Here is a 16871-nt window from a genome sequence, read left to right as displayed (position 1 = left end):
TTCTTCCTTAAATATCATAAAAAGCTTTTATCGTTCGCGATTATACGAGATTTCCTAGAAAGTTGTCCAACTTTCTTTCTCTAGATTAATATTTTACTTTCTACTGCAACTTTTTATATTATCTTAAACTTGTTAGATTACAAAAGTATTAAAAATGGTAGAAAAAGATAGAGTTAAATTAAATTTTGTTTAAGGAATGATTACCTGCGCGTTCGTTGAAGAACATGCACGTTCAGTTAAAAAAGAAATTCGACGTAATTTCGGAATAAATACTACTGCAGTTTATTCCCCGGCAATATCGTTATCGTCACTCTGCGACACGTCCTCACGTTCATCACTGCGAGATCGCTCGTCGCTAGAGAATTTCTCATCATTAAGATCTTCGATCAACTCCGCCGTCTCGTTGATTGAGACTTTTAGTGGGCCACGATCCGTCTTCTTCTTCGACATCGAGGCTTCCGACTTGGCCGCTGACTTGTCGGAGCTTCGTGACGCGGACGACGACTTCGACGATTGACTTGAGGATACCAGAGTGCCGGAAGAGCTAGTCAACGATCCAGAATTCGGCCTGGAGTTACTCACGAAGCTCAAATACGAATCCAGGCTGCTCGATGTGGATCTTTTCAGCTGCGGCGGCGGCGGCGGCTTCTTCTTCCTTTTCTTCTTCTTCCGATGGACGCTCTTCGGAGAAGTTTTCTGCTGTATCTTCGCGAGCGACTGGAAGCTCTGCAAATTGCATCGCATTGAAATGCGTGATTCGCATTCAATACATTTAAAATATCTGTGTAACTTCCATGGAAATATGCGTAGCTCTAATATGACACACGAAACTAATTTATCAAACCTATTGTATCCTTCATACAATACCTGGGAATGTCGTTCAAAGAGGGTTGGTATCTGCGTCACGCGGTCTAGCATTATCTCCATCTGAAGGCGATGACGTTCGGCCTGTTCTCGCGCCTCATCGCGACGAAGAGATGTCCTTATGTCCAAGTCCCTCTCATGCTCGTGCCTTGTTTTTTTTTTTTTTATAGCGAGATTACATCAGCAGATGCAACAACGTAAACTGACAAGTACTTGGAGTCATAGATTCAGAATGCGTACCTAGCGGCTGATCTCAATGCCCTCCACGCAGGCTTACGACCGATCAACGTCTCCTTGATCCTTAGCATCTGTTCCCGCCGCTTCTCTTCCATTCGCTCCCGTATCTCGTGTTCCAATTTCTCTCTACGACGAATTTGCGATCGAATTTGTGATTTACGTGATTACGTAGATATCTCTCTTTAATGAAAGCGATTAAAAATGTCTGGCTGTGTCTGTCTAATTCTTCAAATAAAGAGAATGTCTTTTCTGAAAAATATATAACCTCGTTGTAATTAAGTGGCATCTCTCTCTTTGTCTCTTACGATTAAAGTGCCCCAAATCGTCGCTCGTGTTTAAACGATTTCCTAAGCGCAACCTTTAGCTTTCTAATTATCCTCAAAATACGTATTTAGAGGAGTGTCGATCGCGTTTCGGGTCACCCGGTGTCCTTTTCATCAAACTAGAGAGTACCGTGAAGCTTGACATCTCAGAACCGCAGCCAGGTTATTGCCGCGCGAAGACAGCATGGTCATCGCGGACTTGGCCCTCTCGGACATCGCGGGGGTGTCGATGAGCCGCGAATACTCGCTATTGTCTGCGTGAAGCTCGTCGCCGTCGTCGTTCTTCTCCGGTGTGTCCTCCAAATGCGCACACGCGGACTTGACTCGTTCGCGCCTCGCCATCGACGGCGGCAGGGAAGAGGATTTCAACAGTTCGGCTGCCCGCACCCTTTTTCTGAGCTGCCTGAGAACCGTGCACAGCTCATGCTCAAATTAAACATTTCAAGCGCGACTTCTGGTTTAGTCTCTTGTCAGTCTACAACGACTGATGCAATTTTCTTTGGTATTTTCGTAGTATCGACGCTCAAGGAGTACGAGGATATGTGCGCATACAAATGTTAATTTAAATTTTCCGAAAATAGCATACAAGAATAAATAACGTTCAAGGCAAGACTGACCTATAATATTCATCTTCGAGCATACGATCGTATATTTCAGTGCCAAACAGGTTTGTGGGCACCGGCTTGGCCTTGAAGCGCAAGCTTGCGCGGCTACTTTTGCAGCCGAGTTCGGGACTGGATCTCGCCAAGGATCGCCAAGCCCGACGATCGCACTCCAGTTTGAAAGGTCGCACTTGGGACAACAGGTTCAACGCGCTCTCCTCGCGCACGATGCGACTTCTGGAAATTCATAAAACGACGAAACGATATCTGTCAACTTGGATCCAGTTTTGATTTGAAATTGCAATAAATATTTATCATACGAGATATCTCCAGGAAAAACATAATTAATAAATTATGCACTGAGTTAAAGCCAGAGGAAAACCAAACTCTGTGTTCAAAGTTGTGAATAAACGTATTAGATTTATATTCTCTTTAAATATATTTATATTTAGATTGCGAATGGAAAAGGATTACGTAGATCACGAACTGACCTTTCTTCTTTTTCAGCCATTAGTTTGTCGTAGAGCGGTATCTTGGACGTGATAGGAATCGGTCTGACTCGTCGTTTCTTCGAAGGACTCTTTTTCCCGTTATCTTGATTCGCACGCACGGCTGCCTCAACTTCCGTCATATATTTTTCCGCTTCTTCCCTGAAACGAACATAATAAGTCTGTTTAATTTACAAGACATAAGAACGCGGAACATTTAGATATTCTTTACAAGTTTTATTATTATTTGCTTGTGTATGTGTGTGTATGTATTATGCACCTCAGTGTGAAGCTGAACGGCTTCGGCACCGTAGGATGCCATTCTTTCGAGCTATTAGGAGGCAAACTCTTTGTTTCTATACTGTCCTCGCCATCGCTATTTATGCTGTCGTTGCTCTTCGACTCGCTCCATGTGCTCCAGCTCTTGTTAGCCGAATGAATTTCCTTGTTACGTATCGCCTTCGCTTCCTTGTCTTTGTCTCTGCATCTGAAAGCAGCGTTAAAAGTCTACAAGTAACAGCGATGAAAATACTCGCGAAGCAGAAGGATCGATTCAAGTTCTCGTCATTCATCTTTTTCATTATCATCGACATGTTACCTGTAGGTCAACAAGTCTTGATCCTCAGCGAGACCAGCGAAGGTGCCGGAGGGAAACAATATCGGACTGTTTGTTCTGGACTCTTCCAGATAGCACTTCTTGCCGTTCAACTTAAGATCACCAATATCCGACTTATCCTTCGATCCCGAGCTGTCATTTCTCGGGATTGACAATCGTGAAGGCGGGTTTTCCACAATGGCGGCATCGTCGTATGAATTCTTCAAGTTTCGCAGGAGCAATCGTTGTTTTCTCCTCAGGTACTCGACCTTTTGTTTGAACTGCTCATTCGACAGGTGATGCACCTGCCCGTAATCCGGTATGCTTTCCAGAAATTCGAGAAAGTTTTCCAAGGTGTCGCGAGGGCTCGAAGATTCCGAATCTTCGATAGCAGCTTGCTCGTTCTTGGCGAAATTGATCCTCTTATTCTTCTCCATCCTTTGACGCGTGGACGCTTGAGGACGCTCATATGATGGAGTCGGTTGCCGACTGTAAGGATCTACCGGTACTTTGACGCATGAATGGAAAAAAGACGTGCCTCTGTGCTCTGTCATGGTTCATCTATTAACTGGTAATTTTTTAATCTTTATTAATCGTTAATTTTTACTAAATATTTCAATTTGACTGCTAGTAAAGTGCCAAAAACCTGCAGTAGATGGAACAGATACATTCTGCTAAAATATTGTAATAATATTTACTGTATCAGAGAGACAATGTACAACACAGAGAGTCATACAACTACTGCCTATATAGCAATATAGGCAACTACAGTCAGCATAAGATATGTACAGTAAGTATAGACTAGATCAGAGCTCGGCAAAACGTGCACGCGGCGGCCGATTTTCGACTATCTCCGCCCTTCCCGCTATTCCCTTTACCTCGCCGCTCCGCGCGCTACCAGCAAGCCGCTCGAGTCTCAAGAGCGTGTTTCCAATAGTTTTCCACGTCACCCATGAAGTACTATTGTTAACGCATTTTTTTTTTTAAGTGGTATCCCCAGTAAGCCTAATCCACTGATGACTGTAACAACCCGTAACTAATTGAACAGAAGCGAAATAAAATATGTTAAATGAAGAATATTCAATTCGATTTTCGACGTCTTTTATTGGTAAGAGTGGAAACGTCAATTTGGATATTGCATGTAGCGAGCCGCATAAGACGTAAGGAATCGTCGCTTAACCCGTAACTGCTGTTCTCCGGTCAATTTGACCGTTGCACTATTTGAAATCTAAATAACGCGGTTAATTTTCTAGTTGCGTATTCATCCGTCAGTGTATTTTCTTACATTCTGAATGTCAGTCGACTGATATACGCGCAGTTGTGTGGTCGTGTTATTTGTCAAGATATTCATCAATTCCGTTTCCTACCGGTCAATTTGACCGGTGAACAGTGTGCGCGTACTTAAAATGGCTTCACAGCAGTTACGGGTTAAAGAAGAACACTTCTCATTTTTTATAAACTTCATTTTTGAAAAATGAAGAGGCCTACTGGGGATACCACTTAAGAAAAAAACGCGTCAACAATAGTACCTCATGGGTGACGTGAAAACTATTGGAAACACGCTCCCGAGGCTCGAACGGCTTGTAGGCAGCGCGCGGAGCGGCGAGGTGAAGGGAACAGCGGTGAGCGGAGATAGTCGAAAATCAGCCGTCGCGTGCATATTTTGCCGAGCTCTGGACTAGATAATACAAAGACATATAGCAAGTATAAGATATAGTAAGTATAAGCAAGATGGAACTCTGTTGCTCGATCAATAATATAAGCTTATACAAGTCATGATAATTAAAAATTAATTAAAAAACAGGAACCTGAACATCATTTATATACAGTTGTAATTTTACAAAAATCCACAAAAATTTATTTTTTATAAAATGGTAAACTATTTTATTACGAGACTCTATTGCGCTGTTCGTAGACACGCTGTTAATCACCTTCATTCTTCCAGCGATCGGCCGAGTAGAACTCCAGCTCGACCCTGAAGCGGAGATTTCACGACCAGGTCGAGACTTCGAGATAACTGGCCGCCGTACGGCTTGGGCAGCCGTACTACCTGCCGACCTACCTGGGAGAATCAATGCAACCTGGCCCAGTGTCGCCGTCGCCATGGTGAAGTCGTGGAAGTGCTAACGCCCTACAACACGGAAATGAGTAGTCATGTCCTCGCGCCACATAGCCCACCTCGATCGATTCGTTTGCTTAATTCAAGGTGAATGCTATCCGATAGCAATCTACCTCAGATATATATATATATATATATACGATAATTGGCTAATATCTCAACACAATTGGCCGCTTGGTTAATTAAGAAAAGCTGCGAGAACCCCAGAATGAAGGGATACTTGCCCGTTCAATCAAAAAGCTCACGAGAAGCAACAGACGACGCTTCGACTGAATATGCAGTTATTGTTGTCCAATAGAGAGCATGCAAATTTAAACGTTTGAATTTTGTGATGCCTGAAAGCAGCCCCGTTTCTTTTTATCGATCGATCGGATCCATTCTGCTCGATTAATCGATTATTGATGCATTTCGTCGTTAACGCTTATATAGTATTATTTTGTTAGTCTTTTGTTCGCCTCCGCGGCGGTTGGTTATTGTTCCCGTGACTACGCGTATTTTTGATCTTGGGGACTGCGTACGCGTTGTCCTTGTTTCTCTTTTATTTCCAAAATCGTTGTGATTGGCGTATAAGAGAAGGAGTTTAATAACTCTGCTCAGAGCCATATATTGAGTGAATAAATTAATGCTTGTATAGTATTATTTTGTTATAAAACTAATGATTCCAAGGTTATACAGTTCTTAATAAATCAACTTTATTACCGGAACAGACATATAATAATTGATTATGAACGAAATATAAGAATATGAAAAGCGTGTTTGTGTGATAAAGTGCAAAAGAGTGCAGTCGGAACTGCCACAACTGTTTTTCGACGTTTTTCGACGCATCGTTCATGCGCGCAAGATGGTGATCCTCAAGGAGGTATTCTTGTCTCGTATTGTTTTTTCGTCGTTATCGCAAAAGTTCAAGTATATTATTTCTAATGCGGCCGCCGTATCGAAGAAAAACTATTCGACTACCGCGGGAGATGAAGAAAGTTATGATATCATCGTCACCGGAGGTGGCATGATCGGCACGACGATGGCATGTTCCATAGGTTAGATCCTCGCTTTCTCTTTCTGTTGAATAGTTGAATTAATAAATAAGAACATCTCAATTCAAAAGTATTGATTAAATAGGTAGGAGAAAACAAGTGTAGGAAATTTATTTAAGAAGAACAAATTGAACTTGTTTCTATAATTAAATTACATTCAATTACAATTAAAATTACATACAATTTATTTACATTAAATTTGATTATTTTTTGATAATAGTATATGTATGTGCGTGTGTATATGTATTTTTTTTTTCAGCAAACAATCGAAGATTAGAAGGCAAGAAAGTTTTACTTTTAGAGGGTAGTAATAAACATGAGTACACATCACAGCAACAGTATTCTAATCGTGTTGTTGCTCTAAATCAGCAGACTCGTATCTTGTTGTCTAGCTTAGGAGCATGGCAACACATAGAAGCAGTTCGTTATTGTCCAGTTAAAAAAATGCAGGTAACTTTATATTTTCTTCATTATTAAAACATTGAATTAACAAATTCAGCAAACTCTTATGTTTATAATATTGCACTGATGAAGAAAGAAGATGTATACATACATAATATCATTATTAAATTTATTGTAGAAAAATATCCCATGAAGATAATATCTGAAAATCTTTTAACAAAAATGAATAGCTAGATACATCATAATTTATGGTTTATACAATATTTAACATATTACAATTAAAAAGCAATCTTTAATTGGGATCTTTGTACAATAGTTATTGCTTTTATTGCACTCTGCTCCATGTGTTACGAAATTAAAAATTCTACATTTTTTGCACACAGGTGTGGGATGCGTGTTCTGATGCTATGATAACATTTAATGAGGACTACTTATATGAAGAGTTAGCATACATAGTTGAGAATGACTTATTGTTGCACGCAGTCAACAAGCAACTTTCGCAAAAAGAAAATGTAACCACAATCTACAACTCCAAGGTTGCTGATATAAAGCTTCCAAACACATCAGAGGAGTATAGTACCATACAGCTACAATCTGGGAAGCGTTACAAGGCCAGTTTACTGGTGAGTGCTTTATGCAAAGCTGCATTTATCCATTGCCATTAGAAATTGGATATGAAATTCTGATGAGTCTATCAGGTCATCATTGCAAGGTCCTTGAGATTTATCGTACCTTGCCTACTACTACTGTTTCATATTGTCATGCTATTTTGCCTTCTTTTTTATTTTATGAACACTCTGAAACATTTATCTAGCGCGTTAGCGTAAATACACTGTTGTATCCGCATCCTTGGCGATATTCTCCACCTTGCTGGTCAGACTGTCCAACTTCATGCTGATATTGTAGGAACATCTCTTCAGCTCGGTCGCCAATTCGTTCAGCTGCTGCTGATTGCTGTCATTACTGTACATTCTGCTGAGTCTAGCGTGACTTGAATCCACGTATGTGCTCTGCGGCGTCGCGTACTTGACAGTCATCCTGTCTTGCCTTGTTCTCCTCTCGCTTACCAGGCGATATATCGCTTTGATAATTTCTCGCGGGAGACGTCTCTCCCGCGGGTCGTTTGGTCGGATATGAAGGGCGCAATGATAAGGGGGATGTAACAACAACGCGCCCTTTCTACACAGCTTTATTATCCTCGTAGGCGCGCGATCCAACAGTTTGGAGAACAGCATGTTCTCCAAATGAGCCACTAGCTCAGCTCTGCGCACTAACCGATCGAGACCGGCGCACCTACGCAGCTCTTGTATGTCTGACACGGCTAGACCGACCATAAGATTCGTCAGAATCACCGTCACTAAGATAACGAAGCTGAGCAGCATCAAATGTGCCGTGCCCGGATACATGATCGATGCTTTCTTATTGAAAAAGACATCCTCGAACTCCAACTCGCCGGACATCATAATCACCGTCTTCAGCAAGCTAACGAGTGGGTCGGCAAACGACTTGTAATTCTTGTGCAGCACGCTGAAGCCCAGCGAGAAGCCGACTATAAGGCAGACGTAAGCCGCGAGGAACTTGAAAAAATTAATAGACACCTGAGTAAACATTTGTATATAGATGCCGAACATGGGGAAGCGACCGACCACCATCATCAGCTCGATCCAGGCCAGTAAAATCCCCAGCGCTGCGGCGTGATTCTGCCAAAGATATACCGGCCGTACGAGAACGGCAGACGACGCTAAGATCACGCTCCACTGCAGCCAGTTTTCCCAGCGTCTAGCGTAAGAGCAAATACCGTGAGCGAGCTGGAAAAGTTCCTTGCAGGCGAGCACGCAGGTGAAACCCAACACTGGCCAAAAGAGAATGCCACTGAGGTGCATGGTGTTGTTCCATATGTAGGTAACGCCGATATAGCTGGTGAAGAGAGCAACGAAGATTGAGTGGAAGATCAGGCTGAGCAGGAAGAACTTGCGAATGCGCAGCCACTTGAGATAAAGGAAGCTCTCGCATAACGGATGCTTCAGCACGTGGCCTTGGCCGACTTCCACCAGGCAGAGCATCAAGTCCGTTTCCCCTCGGCCACCCGGTACCAACGGCCTGAAGTCTAGCCTCAGCTCGCAGTCCACGTCTCCCAGTTCGTGATCATGCAACGAGATCGCCTGGTCTAACCGCGCTACGAAACGTGATAACACGTCTGGTGTGCGTCGTATGATGAAGCTAAGTGCAGTGACGCCGCCTTTCGTCCGCGCCGTCACGTCGGCGCCCTTCAGCAATAACAACACCACGATGGGCGAGCTCTCGTTCAAGGCCGCAATGTGTAGCGGCGTGTAACCGAACTTGTCCGCCTTATTGACCGAGGCGCCTGCCTTTCAAAGCGAAAGCGTAGGTAGGTTATTGTCGTCCTGGTCGCTTCAATTTCAACGATTTGACTCACTAACCAACCTGTATTAAAGTCTTCACCAGCTCGCAGCCCCTCAAGGCCTTGGCGACCGCGGCGTGCAGAGGCGTACGTCCATCGTCGTCTTCAGCGTTCACCTTTGCGCCGACACTGATCAGCACGTCCAACGTTTCCACGGATAGCGCGAGCGCCGCCAGGTGCATCGCCGTTTGGCCACGCGAGTTCTTCGCCTCCCAAGCTGCGCCGGCACCCAACAGCAATTTGGTGCACTCTGCGTTACCCTCCTCGGCCGCCAAGTGCAAGGGTGTCGATCTCGCCGCTCCTAGCTGCACTCTCACGTCCGCTCCGTGACACAGCAGCAGCTTAGTGCAGCGGACGTTACCCAGACTAGCCGCCACGTGCAATGGTGTCTCCGTGTAAACCTAACAAAGAGTCATGCTCATTCATGGCGGATACACGGTTCTGGTCCCTCGAAGAGACACGCTTTGCTTTGGTGGGAAAGTAATTTGTTCCTGCATTCACAACGTTTGCTACGTTATGAAATCTGTGTCGGCTGTGCTCAGGGGGAAAAGCTGCTTTGCAACTACTGCAAAATTCGTGAACCCACTTGGTTTCTGCTCTTCGTATTAGCTGAATCTAAGAGCGCGCACCGATCAGATCCATCAGGATTTTACAAAGCAACTTTCTCCCGGCTGAACGTCTCTGCAGATCTATGGAGTTTGAAAGTAGTCGGAAGTGCCCAAGTCTTTAGCTTCGATCAAGCTTCATCTCGCTCGGGCTGATCACTTCCCCACCAAGTGCGCGTTTGAATTGGTCGTGGTGAAGGAGCACCTGTGGATTATTGGGACAAGCACCTGCTTGCAGTAGAATCTCCACGCAATCCCCGGCGTTGTTCAGCACCGCGTAATGAAGAGGACTTCTGCCGGATAATCCGGCGTCCACGTCCGCCCCATACTTGATGAGGCACTTGACGGTGGCGACGCAACCCGCCGCGGCAGCGCAATGCAAGGGCGTGCACTTCTTGCCGAGGTCCCACTCGTTCGAATTTGCGCCGTGCTTCAGCAGTTCCTCGACGATTCTCACGGACGCGGCGCAAGCCGCCAGATGTAACGGAGTCCTGGAGATAATAGCGCATCAGAGCACGGTCTCTGGTGATTGGGATTAGGCTGGAGGTTCATGGGACATTACATACCTTCCGTCGTTGTCTTTCGCGGCAACCGAAGCACCTTTGTCCAACAGAGCCTTCGCAATCTCCGTGTGACCTAGCCAGCTTGAAATCAGCAGACACGTGTCGGGCCAGCCGGTGAGTAGTTGGCCAGGGCTCGCGGAAGCTGCCGCCCCGTTTTCGCTGGCCAACAGAGCCTTTCGCATCAACCTACACGAGTAGTAGTTCTACGTTAAATCTCATCAGTTTGTTTATCGCGGAATTTAATCGGACGGAATCATCATGTTACAATCCCTGTCTGTATCCAACGTCTCTATCGTACGCTTGTTGATTTCATCTTGAGTCTAACGAATCTATAAATTACAGGCTCGATCGTCTGTGCTGCCATATTGATTTCGTTACCCGTTTGCGAACGTAGGCAATGAGATCTTGCGATGTCTGCAGTCGGTCTCGTTGAGAGTCAGAGACTGGAATTCCTCCAAAGTTCGTTGCAGAGCATCCGCCTGAAGAGTAAGGATCAGGGAGAGGGCGGCCTCACCCGCGGCAAGATTCGATAACGCCACTTCAACCTCCTCCTTGCTCCAAGGTTGCTCTTGCGTCATCGGCACCGACCGTATGTGGCACGTGACGGACTCGGAGCTTTCCTCGGACGAGATGCTACCGTGGTCCACCTCGTCCATCCAGATGTCCTCGTGACCCTCCTAAATTTCAGTACGAATGTTAAGGAAACGTCGGCGGCGATCATCGTCGCGCGATCGTCGTCTTTCTCACTGACCTCACTGTTGATCACTATCGAAGGTGTCCTGGTGGCAGCCTCCATCACCGGCGCCTCTCGCGTCAGACGACTGCCCGATAATCTCTTGAAGAAATTCTTCCTACTGAGAATCGACATGGTCGCGCGCCTCGCGAAGAAATGGTCCAGATTAAATTAATTGAACACTGAAGGTGTCAACCGCGCACCTACGATTCTCACTGACACGACACCATCTTTTCGCGGCACCACGCACCGAGATAACGCCGATTGACGATGATTCATGCGCGCGACGGTGATTTCCTCTCGTTAGATCAGTTCGTTAGGATCTTCCTGGTTAATCTCTGACAGTACGAAACGTTGATTCTCATGGATGACAGCGGTCATGTCGTTGGATCGGTTCGATGAAATTCCCTCGACGTTCGGAAAATTAATGACTTCCTGGCACGCGCACATCGTCCACACTCGCTCGCCGAACACTTAGCCAACTATTCTGGCTCTGTGTATCCCATGATACCCACATGTGTTCTCTGATGTTTATAAAATAGCGTCAGCATATATTTAGCTCCCATTGCTCTCTCGTCGGCTCTTTCTCTCCCTCTTTCTCTTTTCCCTTCCCTCACTCGTATGTTTCATCGGCGGAGAGGGAAAAGAAGAAATTCCCCGACCGCAAATGCTCTTCCTACGAGAAAAATGTCGAATGATCATCGCCTTATCGTCCGGTTCCCCCACGTCCCCCGGATCCTCACACGTACATTCAGCGGAATTAGTCGGCACGCCAAGTGATAACGACGTCCTTCTCCGAAAGAACTGCAGAACTCGTCAGTTCCTTTAGCTCCTCGTTAGCTCCTTTAATGTTAATTTAAACTGGGAAAATGCGGAAGCATTTTATGACTAAATATTCTGCTTCGATGATTGGACAATTCTCCAAATTGAAATAATATTAGATAATGCTTCGATAGCGGAAGTGTAGAATATTTTTAATGTTAAAAAGCACGATTATGTTTGTGAGCATATTTCGATATGCTGTAACTGTTTCTTGTAAGATAATATCTGCAACTTTGTGTGCAGGCGAACGTTTACGACACGTAAGAGACTCGTGCAAGATGTTGACTAACGCACACAAACAATCTCTAGTATCGCCGCTCAAATGTGAAACAGAAGTGTTATTTCCGTGCGGACTATAAATACAGGGCAATGATTACAGATAAATATACAGATTGCCGCGTTATCGCCGGATATTATCCTGACAAAAACGATATTTCGCTCATGACGACGCTTATAATTTTAGAAAGACGCCGCTGCCAGCCTGCGCCGGCTATGCCCGAATCAAAAGCAAATAAAGTTACAATGCGTTGCAGGTGGGTGCCGACGGTGTTAATTCGCTGGTGCGAAAGGCGATGGGTGTGGTATATCCGAATTGGCAGTACGACCAATTGGCCATTGTCGCGACGCTCAAGTTGTCCGAGGTAATCGATTTTTTCGAGAGATACCGAATCGTCGTAACATTCAGATGCCTCCTGTAAACCGTTTAATTTCAGCCCACGGAGAATATCGTCGCTTGGCAGAGATTTCTCCCGACTGGACCGATCGCGTTGCTCCCGGTAATTGGCCACCAATTCTTATACTCGTCAATCTTTATCCATTCTTCTCGATGATGCTCGATTTCGGACAAGTGTTTCGATTTCGAGTAATTCAACGAAGGATGAAGAAATTGACACCTGATGTAATATCTCGCAATAACGAAGTCGCGATTTTCGAACAGTTGACAGATTCTCTCAGCTCGCTCGTATGGTGCGTCCCGACCAAGGAGGCGAAGAATCTTCTAAAAGTCACGGAAGAGGAATTCGTCGACAAGATAAACGAGGCGCTGTGGAAGGTCTATCCGAAGAACAACATCGTCGAGAGTGGTATGGCGGCGCTTCGTCAGCTGCTCCAGACTCTGTCCCTACAGACCGGTGTATCCAGGCAACTACCACCCTCCGTAGCGTCGATCGTCGAAGGTTCGCGAGCGGCGTTTCCTTTGGGATTCGGTCACTCGGCGTCTTACGTTCGGCTGGGTGCGGTGTTGATCGGGTAAGAAAAGTTCAAAACGAAAGTTCAGTTGCCTGAAGCAAGGGAAATAAGGAAAAGATACAATATTCGATATTCAACTTGAAACTTAATTCCTACGATTCCTACTCCTAATATTCCTACGATATTCCTATCAATTTTTATCATATCCGTATCATTTATCATACCTGACATCACATTATGTAACATAAATATTTCTGTCGTATTTTCTGTCAAATATCGAGTTTCGTGTAGTTCAGTGTAAAATATCGTATCGTTTTTACCTCTTGATTACAATGCAAACGATAAACATACATTCAACGGTTCATTTTCATGTTTAAGGGATGCGGCTCATCGAGTCCACCCGTTGGCTGGTCAAGGTGTGAATCTAGGTTTCGGCGATGTGACGGTACTGACGAAGCTTCTCGCTGAAGCTACTGTGAACGGCTGTCGGCTGAACGATTTGATCTACTTGCGGCAGTACGAGACACAGAGACAGTGTCACAATACGCCGACAATGTTCACCATCGACGCGCTCCATCGTCTGTACCAGGGCACAGCGGCACCCATCGTTCTCGCTAGGAGTTTAGGGCTGCAGTTGGTGAATGCTGTTCCGCAGATCAAGGTAACGCAAATGAGAAGAGATTGCACGCTGAGACACTTCCTCAGCTATACGTATATTATATATTTTCTTCTTTTTTTTCGTGGATGGTAACTCTGCAATGATCCTGCAATTTTGTTTTCAGAAAATGCTGATGGAACAGGCTGCAGGAGGGATCGTTAAATGATCTATTCGGTAAGCATGTAGTCCATTACACGCACTTTTATAGTATAGCAAAAAAATTAAATATTTTGTTTGCAAAATTTGCATTTTGTAATTTTTTATTTACATTTTTTATTTAAATTTTATTTACATCTGTGATCTTTGATCGATCAATATGGTTGGCTCGATTTTGGCCCGGTTTGGCTCATTGTAATGGTATTACGGTTATTACGGAGGGATAATTTTATCATAAATAACTATCTTATCTTTTTATATGATGTAATAAAATTCTTGATTTGTCAAATGCACTTAATTTTTATTTACTTGATTAAACTATTATATTTGTATAATGTGAGAATTAATAATAAGAAATTATATTCAACTTTCGCATGTGGATAAACCTTGAATGAACCTTTTTCTTTTCAACTTATTTCCTCTGACATTTTTTCCAAAGTCAATTTTTATTGGCAATGTTTTGTGATAAAAATGAAGTAATTTGCATGTTGCAATAATAAACTTTTCTACCACGATTAATACTATTTTTTTTTTATATATAATTTTTGTAAATTTGTAATTTTTTTTAGCGTACTTTCATTCAGGTTATATATCCTCATGACTTCATCACCCACGTGGCAAACATGATTCGTTCCTTTTAACTGCACCATGTTACACCTCATGTACTTAAAATGCAATAGATGTATTTCAAGGTTGTGAGGAAAAGAGGAAACAAACTGTATGCAATTAAAAGGAACATTGACCACCACTATATCTATTTGTTGATACATATTCATCAATGAAAGTATCGTACGCTCGACCTGGATCGTAGATGGCCGACATAGAATTGATAGTGAAACTTGTCGAAATTGTGTAGGCTCAATGAGGTTAACTGGTACCTTGAGTTGAATCGTCTGTGTCGCTCGATCGTACTGTCCGATGTTACGACGTCGTATTTGCGTAATACGAATTTATAACCATCACTTTGTAGATTTTACTAGGTGAGTATTTTTTATTATATAATTTTATTATATATTATTATAACGTGTTTAACCTAAAGAGACAGCAAAAGAGATTGGGATTTATTGTCCCTTGGACAAAAGATTGGCAAAGTTATTATGACACATCTTTAGAGTATAAATTTAATGCAAATTTTGGACTTCAGATGACAATGTTTATATCCAGAAGACTGCTGAAAACTGTTGCTATTGGTACACTCGGGCTAGGTACTCTGGCATCCCTCAGAGCTAATGAATATGATATCGGAGCCATTGGAATCGTGCGACTGGGTCGGGCTGCGATCACAGTATTTGAAATAGGCCGCCACTATCAGAAGGAACTATACAACAGTAAATTAGATAAGGTATCAGCAGAATATTTGCAACTGAAGTCAAATGCTCACAAATATGGAGCCCAGAAACTACTGGAGCTTTGCTGCGCCAACAAGGGAGTTTATATCAAAGTTGGCCAGCATATAGGTGCATTGGATTATCTTCTACCTCAGGAATATGTACATACCTTGCGTGTACTACACAGTTCGGCGCCACAATCCTCATTCAAAGATGTGCTAACAGTGATCAAAGAAGACTTTAAGAAAGATCCATACGAGATATTCCAGAGTATTGACCCAGAGCCTTTGGGTACTGCTAGTCTCGCGCAGGTGCATAAGGCGGTGTTAAAGAACGGCGATGTGGTGGCTGTAAAAGTTCAGCATCGAGCCGTCAAGAGCAACTCCTACGTCGACATCAAGACAATGTCAGCGTTAGTAAAGATCACGTCACTGGTGTTCCCAGACTTCAAGTTCGACTGGCTCGTGGACGAGACGAAAAAGAATATTCCACAGGAGCTGAATTTCAGTCACGAGGGCAAAAACGCCGAGAAAGTGAGCAAGCTCTTCGCCAGCTATCGATGGTTGCTAATACCGAGGATATATTGGGACGTGACGACGTCGCGCGTGCTCACGATGGAGTTTCTGGAGGGCGGTCAGGTGAACGACCTCGAGTACATGCGCGCACATCGCTTGAACCCGTATGAAGTCAGCAGCAAGCTCGGCCGTCTCTATAGCCACATGATTTTCATCGATGGCTTCGTACACTCGGATCCGCATCCCGGCAACATCTTGGTGCGTAACCACGACTCACAGGCAGAGATCGTGCTGTTGGATCATGGTTTATATGCCAATCTGTCCGACGAGTTTCGCTGGGACTACTCGAAGCTATGGCTGGCGATCTTGGACGGCGACCAAGCGACGATGAAGAAGTACTGCACACAGCTCGGTGTCGGCGACTACTACGGCCTGCTGGTTTGTATGGTGTCGGGCAGAACATGGGACACCATTGTGGCCGGCGTGCGTAAGAGCAAATACGACCCAACGGAGAAGGAGCAGTTCCAAAAGAACATTCCGAATTTCTTGCCACAAATCAGCACCGTACTGAATCGAGTGAATCGACAAATGCTGCTAATTCTCAAGACCAACGATCTGGTGCGCGGTATCGAGTACTCGCTGCATACCCAGGCCAGAATGTCAGCGATGATGGAGATGTCCAGGTGCTGCGTACGCTCCGTGTACGGCGAGAAGCTGAGGCAATGTTCAAGCAAGTGGGACAAATGTCAAGTGTTATTGTTAGAACGCTGGACACTTTTCAAGCTGTCTGTTTACTATGTGTACTTAGGCCTGCTGCAATTCAATTTGAACAATGCAGTCAATTCCCTGTGGACAAATGATTTCTATCCGTTCTAACAAAATCTCTCTCTAAATTATAAATACGTTTCGTTTTTTAACAAGATGATTGTATGGATTTATATCTCTCATAAATTCTGTTCTTCTCAACTATCGTTTTTACAATCTTTCTATGCATTTTTTAGCATATTCCAATGTTGAAAAGAACAGACTCTTGGATGATACGCACAATAATGCGGTGATCTCGTCTTCGATTCTGTACATAGTAATTCGTTTTGCTACTCGTTTGATCCATTGTGTGTTTACTTGTTGATTGAATTAAATTAAAAAATAATTAAAATAATTAAAGATAACCGTCAAGATTGTATAAACTTAATAAAGATAATTTTGTAATTAATACACAT

At 43.9% G+C, this 16871-nt stretch overlaps 3 protein-coding genes across 8 annotated transcripts; 1 reads left to right on the top strand and 2 right to left on the bottom strand.

Moving 5' to 3' along the window:
* Nucleotides 1-8: 8 nt before the first annotated feature.
* On the bottom strand, nucleotides 9-5804 carry LOC105191167 (protein FAM161A). 2 transcript variants are annotated; one of them, XM_019845048.2, is made up of 9 exons: nucleotides 5041-5804; nucleotides 3113-3677; nucleotides 2795-3001; nucleotides 2518-2676; nucleotides 2042-2263; nucleotides 1555-1827; nucleotides 1105-1227; nucleotides 868-1012; nucleotides 9-726 (listed from the first exon to the last, which is right to left on the bottom strand). In XM_019845048.2, the coding sequence occupies exons 2-9, from the start codon at nucleotides 3661-3663 to the stop codon at nucleotides 283-285; spliced, it is 2124 nt and encodes a 707-aa protein (XP_019700607.1). In that variant the 5' UTR covers nucleotides 3664-3677; nucleotides 5041-5804; the 3' UTR covers nucleotides 9-282. The 2 variants fall into 2 exon arrangements, with proteins under 2 accessions (XP_019700607.1, XP_019700608.1); XM_019845049.2 differs by having other exon boundaries at nucleotides 3113-3670.
* A 242-nt stretch (nucleotides 5805-6046) lies between these two features.
* Nucleotides 6047-16866, top strand: LOC105191106 (aarF domain containing kinase 1). Of its 5 annotated transcripts, none has more exons than XM_025303080.1 (9): nucleotides 6047-6262; nucleotides 6519-6709; nucleotides 7045-7284; nucleotides 12340-12447; nucleotides 12520-12582; nucleotides 12744-13054; nucleotides 13373-13655; nucleotides 13777-13826; nucleotides 14665-14788. In XM_025303080.1, the coding sequence occupies exons 1-8, from the start codon at nucleotides 6070-6072 to the stop codon at nucleotides 13816-13818; spliced, it is 1431 nt and encodes a 476-aa protein (XP_025158865.1). In that variant the 5' UTR covers nucleotides 6047-6069; the 3' UTR covers nucleotides 13819-13826; nucleotides 14665-14788. The 5 variants fall into 5 exon arrangements, with proteins under 5 accessions (XP_025158865.1, XP_025158866.1, XP_011152556.1 ...); XM_025303081.1 differs by lacking the exon at nucleotides 14665-14788 and adding an exon at nucleotides 14378-14656; XM_011154254.3 differs by lacking the exon at nucleotides 14665-14788 and having other exon boundaries at nucleotides 13777-14112.
* Nucleotides 7280-11613, bottom strand: LOC105191105 (transient receptor potential channel pyrexia-like). The gene is made up of 6 exons (XM_011154253.3): nucleotides 11003-11613; nucleotides 10630-10928; nucleotides 10255-10437; nucleotides 9894-10179; nucleotides 9107-9484; nucleotides 7280-9030 (listed from the first exon to the last, which is right to left on the bottom strand). The coding sequence occupies exons 1-6, from the start codon at nucleotides 11117-11119 to the stop codon at nucleotides 7480-7482; spliced, it is 2814 nt and encodes a 937-aa protein (XP_011152555.1). The 5' UTR covers nucleotides 11120-11613; the 3' UTR covers nucleotides 7280-7479.
* Nucleotides 16867-16871: the final 5 nt, after the last annotated feature.

This window comes from Harpegnathos saltator, unplaced genomic scaffold (genome assembly GCF_003227715.2).
Source record: "Harpegnathos saltator strain DR-91 unplaced genomic scaffold, Hsal_v8.6 scaffold53, whole genome shotgun sequence".
NCBI classification, from domain to species: domain Eukaryota; kingdom Metazoa; phylum Arthropoda; class Insecta; order Hymenoptera; family Formicidae; genus Harpegnathos; species Harpegnathos saltator.
This window is presented reverse-complemented; position numbering and strand designations above follow the sequence as displayed.